At 34.6% G+C, this 7,500-nt stretch overlaps 2 protein-coding genes across 9 annotated transcripts in view; one reads left to right on the top strand and one right to left on the bottom strand.

The window, feature by feature from the left end:
* The window catches only part of LOC122263763 (venom protease-like), a 9,978-nt gene extending 9,767 nt beyond the window's left edge, over window positions 1-211 (bottom strand). The window contains exon 1 of one of the 2 annotated variants that reach the window (XM_086546631.1): window positions 111-211. The gene's annotated coding sequence lies outside the window, so the exon portion shown is untranslated. The remainder of the gene's footprint in view (window positions 1-110) is intronic. The other variant, XM_086546632.1, reaches the window with a different exon arrangement.
* A 1,753-nt stretch (window positions 212-1,964) lies between these two features.
* Window positions 1,965-7,500, top strand: part of LOC122257723 (venom protease) — an 11,848-nt gene continuing 6,312 nt past the window's right edge. For 2 of the 7 annotated variants that reach the window (XM_086546618.1, XM_086546624.1), the window contains exons 1-8: window positions 2,004-2,122; window positions 2,735-2,852; window positions 3,471-3,526; window positions 3,707-3,742; window positions 4,051-4,150; window positions 4,469-4,586; window positions 5,767-5,900; window positions 7,119-7,276. In XM_086546618.1, coding sequence (XP_086402744.1) covers window positions 3,475-3,526; window positions 3,707-3,742; window positions 4,051-4,150; window positions 4,469-4,586; window positions 5,767-5,900; window positions 7,119-7,276 — 598 coding nt within the window. In that variant the 5' untranslated portion in view covers window positions 2,004-2,122; window positions 2,735-2,852; window positions 3,471-3,474. Of the gene's footprint in view, window positions 2,201-2,734; window positions 2,853-3,470; window positions 3,527-3,706; window positions 3,743-4,050; window positions 4,151-4,468; window positions 4,587-5,766; window positions 5,901-7,118; window positions 7,277-7,500 lie in introns of all 7 variants that reach the window. The other 5 variants (XM_086546620.1, XM_086546619.1, XM_086546622.1 and 2 more) reach the window with 5 other exon arrangements.

Below are 7,500 nucleotides of genomic sequence, written 5' to 3'. Positions count from 1 at the left end.
ACCACACACAACTTGGGTCAGTCAACCTTAGAGTTTTTTGGTGAACCTATCAATTCCTCACCCTATATTTAACAATGACACGAAACACACACGGTAGTACATGTACTCACCACTACGTTCTACCAAGGACAGTTAGAGGACAGACCTTCCCTCGGCGACGCATAGACCAAGTGTACCTTCCAGAGGAGCAAGTACGTCAGGTATAGAAAGATGCCTGGGGGCGTGGTCTCGAGATTCCTATGTATCATATTCTTCCTATTTTATTTTCTTCTTCGCCAGAACATATTTGCATAATGATGATAATAGACGCCAGAGATTCTGATGTTCTGATTGTCAATTAGTGTAGAAATTAAATAATTCATTATAGCCTTAGTGCAATGTTAATAATGCAAGGTCTGTAAATTCCCTAAGCGATTACATTTACGCGAAATTTAAACCGTGTTGAAATTTTTAGCATCATGTTAAATGTCCTTCAAAAGCGATGAGTGCCGTACGTTTGTATGGGTGTATGTTGTGTATGGGTGTATGTTGTGTATGGGTGTGCTTCTGTTTTACTTTCAATATAATTTACGTGAAACTTTATTCCAAAACGGAATTTATATCTCCAGTTCACACTGACAAACACACATTTAGAATTCTAGCTTTCATGGGCCCAATATCATCCACAGTCATATTTGCAATATCTATTTAAAAGGAGAAGTTTAAAACACATATTGAGTGTGTGTGTACACACACACACACACACACACACACACACACACACACACACACATATATATATATATATATATATATATATATATATATATATATATATATATATATATATATATATATATATATATGCATATATATATGTAGATATATATACATATATATGTAGATATATATATACATATACATATATATATACATATATATATACATATACATATATATGTATACATATATATATACATATATATATACATATATGTGTGTGTGTACATGTATATGTATGAATATCTGTATGTATGCATTCATGTGTGTATATATATATATTTATACGCAAATAAGTGTACATATATACATATATACTAAAAGGTGTATATATAAATATATGTATATATATATATATATATATATATATATATATATATATATATATATATATATATATATATATATGTTTATATATACATACATGCACACACAAACACATATATATATGTGTGTGTACATATGCATATATATATATATATATATATATATATATATATATATATATATATATATATATATTCATATATAAATACATACATATATATGTATATATATATACATACACACACACACACACACAACATATTATTTATATATATATATATATATATATATATATATATATATATATATATATATCATTGTTATTGATTATATTATTATCATTATCGTTATTGTTATTATTGTTATTGATATTATAAAACATACTTATGCATATGTACACATACATATATATATATATATATATATATATATATATATATATATATATATATGTGTGTGTGTATATATATATACCCTATATACACATACGCACATATACATTACATACATGTAAACACACAAACACACAATATTTAGTATACATGATCTGAACACAAATCGAAGGTACACCGGGAATGTCTCGAACCTTTCGTGCTGGAGACAGCAAAAAAGCCAGTAACTGCAAAATCAAAATCATATACACATAAACATATATGTGTGTATATATTTATGTATATATATATATATATATATATATATATATATATATATATATATATATATACATGAGTATGCGTATACATAAATATGTATATATATATATAATTTCTGTCGCTTTCTTTTACATTTTATTTTATTTTTTTTTTTTTTTTTTTTACAAAACAGCTACAATAATCTACAAAACAGTGTGGACACGGCGTTTCATTCAGTATTCAGCAGCCCCATGCAGCTCTGCACGAGGCTCAGTGTGAACGAGCCTTCAGTCGGAGCCTAGTCCTCAGCCGAGGTGGTGGCCAGCCGAAGCAGTATTCCCCAGAAGGTAGAAACTCGCTTGCTCGGACGGGTGTCATCTGCCGACTACGAGATTATTGGACTAGTAATGGCTATTTTAAAGTTCTGTACTGAGGACCTCTAGAAAGTTAATCTTCCAAGATATATAGAGGATTGCCTAGGAGTGAGTCAGAAACTGGTTATAGGATTGACAAGTATTATCTATTTATTTATCTTTAATCTCTTTTTTCTCCCAAAAGACAAGAATATAATGAGAACATAAAACAGTGATTTTAGCCTTTCAACTATGATCTAGTTTCTCACGAATTCAAATTGTGTTCATATATGTACGATGTAGATAATAAGGATGTAAATTCCCCAGGCGATTACATTTGTGGGAAATCCAAGCCACATTGAAATTTTTCCTGGGACTTGATACCCATTTTACCTCAAAATCATTGCATGTGTTTGTTCATTTATGGTGTAGTTTCTCCTGATTTGTTGGCCAGAAAATGGCTGAAATACGGAAACTAGTATGGTTAAAAAAGTTAATTACTTTCGCCTCGACCACCTCGATAAATACGAAAATAGTTCTGAAAGCCGTTTCATTAAAAATATAAAACAGTGCTTCATGGTATATATTGAATATTTGAAATAATAGAAAGATTATCTAATTTCGAAAGAATGTCTGGTTATGCTACATATAATCCATACTAAGATTTAACCTTGGGTCCCCGACTGAGCCACGCAACCTTGTCAGCGCCACCTACCGGACACGCTCCCTGGTTCGCTCCACCAAGAGCTCAGTTCTGATCGGTGTGTGGCTTAAGTTACTGGTAAGTCGATATAACGGCGTTGTCATATATATATATATATATATGTGTGTGTGTGTGTGTGTGTGTGTGTGTGCTTTAAACACAATAGGAAATTTGTGTACCGGTATCCGTTTCAAGCAAGAACCAAGGCATATCTGACAAATTTGAAGTCTATTTCTAAATAATATTCACGGCACAGGACACCATAATCAGCTTGACATACATCCAAAACAGATATTCATTCTTGTATCAGTAATTTTCGCTGATAATGCATTATACGATATCAAACACATACACACATTAGGATTTAAACTTTCTTTAACTTTGATATAAATGGGAAAGACATCCCAATGTTGGCTACATTTTTTTAAAAATACAAAAAAAAACATATATAAAGTCGGTTTATGTCTAAAATATTCGAGCGTTGTGAATCCTAAATTCATGAAAGCCTGGTGTCTTGATTGCACTATGATATTGCAGTTGGTGATAATTACTAAGGTTAAAAAAGTATCATTACCTTTACAATTTAATTAAGAACTGGATAGTGAAGCTTGGCAGTTTGCTCTATCGAAACTGATTTCTAGATTATATCATCAAAATCATAAATGAAACAGTCTTATTTTCTAAATCTTATTTCAGGAAAATGTTGTGGCTGAGCACAATTTTACTATTTGTCTGCACGGTGCAAGGACAAGGTAAGATGTGTGTGTGTGTACTTGCTTTTACATTGTAAGTGATTAGATTGTTAATATATGAGTTTGTTTTGTATATATATATATATATATATATATATATATATATATATATTCTTTCTTTCTTTCTTTTTTTCCCGCATATCTACTGACTGATTTCCTTACCCGTTTATTTTCTCATAGGTGGCTCTCGCTGCGTCTCACTAGGCGGTTCAGACGGTGAGTTAATATTTAAAACTTAACCAGAGCGAAGGATCAAGTCAATATCCATGATTCCTGTATATTATCATAGTACAAAAAATACACATAATATGCATACATTTAGTTTTTATGTAATTCTAGTTTCGGGTAAAAAAAAGAATGCTTTGTCATTGGAAAGCGGAGAAATCATCTTGGTTACCAATTTATCATCCCGCTTATTTGAACAAGCTCTCTTTCTTTCTTGTCTCTATCTCAAAATGAAATGATTTCGAGAGAACGTCAGATGCAGCGATTTCTGGTATTTACCAACTTGTGTCATACTGCAGGCAGCTGTGGCTCCCTCGATGATTGTTCGTCTTATCTGAGTCTTGTTAGTCACAAGGACGAACCTTCTGTACAACCCCTTTTCAGGACGCCACTGGGCGGGTGAGTGGCTTGTAGTATATTATGGTTATGAAAAAATGTTGTAAATAAATATATATGATGTTATAAGCATATCATGAAGGCACTTTAATATTATGGCGAATTAAGGAACATTATATCTCCGACCAGTTTGTGAGACTTCCCAAAACCTTCCTTCCGGTATCTTCAATCACGATAAAATAAGGATTTACAAAAAAAAATATTAAACAGTTGACAAAACTAATTCCATATATCATACGGATGAAGGCTTGTACGTTATGAAGCCTACTTTGTTGAGCATTAGCTGTACAGACTTTCAAAACGGTGTTTGAATCCCTTCAGTGAGGTGCTGAACTACGTCTCGAGATGCTGCGAATCAGCCGCTTCGAAGCCTATCATTCCAACCGAGGAAGAGTGCGGCTTCGCTGAGCCTTCGGGTCCTGCAAACGATATTCAGAGGGTAAGTGTAACTGAAACTGCATCAGATTGAAATAAGGACTCCTTAATCGTATAAATATGCTAATTGCTAATTGTAGCCTTTTTTTCTTCTTGGTAAATATTCAGAATACAGCCGCATTACTAAATACCACCATAATGGTACCAAATGATTAATCCCACCATCTACTATTCATATATGGTGGATATAATCCGCGACCGCCTTTCCAAACCATAATTTTGGGCCCCGATAGAAGGGGAAGGCGTGAAGGAGATCAGGGAGATGGATATGTTTTTGTTTTAACTCTTGTGCACTTCCTGGAAAAAAAAAACATTTGTTATTTCTTCTATAGACGATAGCCAATGATGCCTACTCCTACATCGACTAGTCAGCCATAGCGCTTTCATGCTGCTTATTGGAAAGACGTGTGTGTGTGTGTGTGTGTGGTTTATTGCCAAATAAGAAACCAGTCGAAACCCTATTTCTACAAACTGAAATAATGGTTTAAGAAACAAGGTGAGTAGTACGAAGTGCTCTAAAAAAAGGGGGGGGGAGTCTCCAGGAGGTGACAGAGCCCCCCGTTTGGGTAAGTCAAGCCGCTAAACTCGGTGAGGTTAGGTTAAATCGTCTGGTTACAGTTTTTAAACGAAAAATGTCTTGCAAAATGACGTCGTGTAATGATGCAGGCAACCGCGGTCGCTGTACACATGATACTTCATGCGGCCCAGTAAATTGTAAAAAAAAAAATACATAGATATGGTGGAGATAAGGAACAACAGTTTTTCTTATTGACGTTTCTACTGCTGCTTGCCTTGTTGCGTGTTTTGTTCTTATTCTCATTGCTATTTATTTCATTATAGATATTATCATAATCTTCATTGGTATGATCATTACCATTACTATGTTATTGCTATTTACTTCATCCGTTTTTCTGCTATTATCATTAACATAAGTACTCTTATTCTCGGTTTCCCTTTTTGTTATAGTTATAACATCATTATTATGATTATCGTCTTCATTTTCATTTTCATTTTATCTTTTATTTTCATTTTCATTTTATCTTTTATTTTCATTTTCATTATTACTATTATCAGGATCAGTATTACGATTATTGTTACTGATATCTTAAATGTTATTAAAATTAATCATCATAATATAGATCGAAGCACTAAATATTTGTTCACAAAGGTGTTATCCTCGACAGCGCGGTGCATGGCCGTGGTTTGCAGTCATTGGAAGACGGTTCGAAAATGTATTCGAGCCTTTTTGTGGCGGGTCGCTTATTACACGTCACCATGTTCTTACAGCGGCTCAGTGCACAATTCTACATCAAGATACGTGAGTAATAGTGCTTTTTCTCAGGTGTTATCTTTATTCACACAGTCTTACTTACTACTCTCTCTCTCTCTCTCTCTCTCTCTCTCTCTCTCTCTCTCTCTCTCTCTCTCTCTCTCTCTCTCTCTCTCTCTCTGTTTCTTTCTCACATACATCATTATCTCTTTTTTATATCGATATAACTATGTCAAATATGCCAGAGACTTCCAAGATGGCAAGTCATTAAGAGGACACTCCATATGGAAACGATTCCTACGCGCGGACTAATTAACCTGGGAAATGTCAATCTGAACTGATGTCAACTTAATAGGAGAGACATCTCAATCTGACCTCTTGCCTCCGCGGCGAGAGGCCTTACGAGGTCACGACATCTCAGCTTGCACGCTCCTAAGTCTGTTCCCTTATTCTCTTGGCACCACCACATGCTACATAAATTCTATTCCCCCCGTAAACCTAGAAAAGCCTATGTAAGGTTTCTGTACTACAACTAGAACACACTGACAACCTGTCTTTCTCTGCCAGCTTGATTGTGATTCTTTATTTAAGGGAGCAGAACATGTATTGCAGTTTGCTTCGTTTTTAAGCCAGCAAAATATAATTTTGCCAAGTAATCTCTTATGAAATCAAAATGTCATAAAAAAATGGAAATTATTTGATACTTCGGTGTTGATTTTTAAGGGGAGAATAATCTCTTTTTGTTAATCTGCTAAATTACCAACAATGCATGCATTACTGACTACGGCATCACTGCGCCAGCCTCTACCGTCTAGCAGGCGAACTTTCAAATATAACGGCCTTGAGACTTGCTCGCCTTCCGTTGCTCACTTGTCCGGAATTAGTTGACACAACTAAGGTTAAGTTAAGTGGGCACAATAAATTTGCTCTATTTCGCCTCTGTTTCCATGCATTTCTTTTAAATTGTTTTCTCGCACATTGATGTTTTGTAGTAGGGGCTACAAGCACTGAGGTAGACAGGACGGAAGAGAACAGAGCAAGCACGGACAAGAAAAAGGGGAAGCGGGCGCCATGACTCGTAACGTGGACTAACACGTTTGCAGTGACTGATTCGTACCTCAGGAACAGATTTGAAATTCTCAACAGCAATCGTCTAATTTACTCTTTAGTTATCCATCTGTTCGTTATTCCCTCTACGTATCATATCGAGAAAGCAATGATATGCATAGAAATCAAATTTAGAAGTTTGTTGATGTTATTTTCCAGGCTCTACGTTCGTCTTGGAGATTATGACCTGGCCAAGACCGACGAGGCGAACCACACCGAACTGGCAGTTTTGAACCACACAAATCCTGGATATTTACATAGCACAAAGAGAGACGATATTTCCATCCTTACGCTGGAGAAAGATGTTATATTCAATGGTAAGTAAGTTGGTCTTACTTGTATATTTTTTTCCGTTTACAAATCCCTTATTCTGTCTGTCTCTGTATCTGATTATCGATCTCTCTCATATCTACAAAAGTGTCTGCGTATCTGTCTTTATCTAACTATGGTTCTGTTCATATATCCATTTCTACATTCATTTATCTCCGTTTGTCTACCTGAAGGATGGGTTTAGAAGTGTCGATGCAACCTAGCATGCTTG

The sequence above is a fragment of the Penaeus japonicus genome, unplaced genomic scaffold, assembly GCF_977035675.1.
Source record: "Penaeus japonicus unplaced genomic scaffold, GWHDUDI00000001_assembly GWHDUDI00000018, whole genome shotgun sequence".
NCBI lineage: Eukaryota > Metazoa > Arthropoda > Malacostraca > Decapoda > Penaeidae > Penaeus > Penaeus japonicus.
Note: the sequence above shows the minus strand (reverse complement) of the source record. Positions and strands in the feature narration are given on the sequence as shown.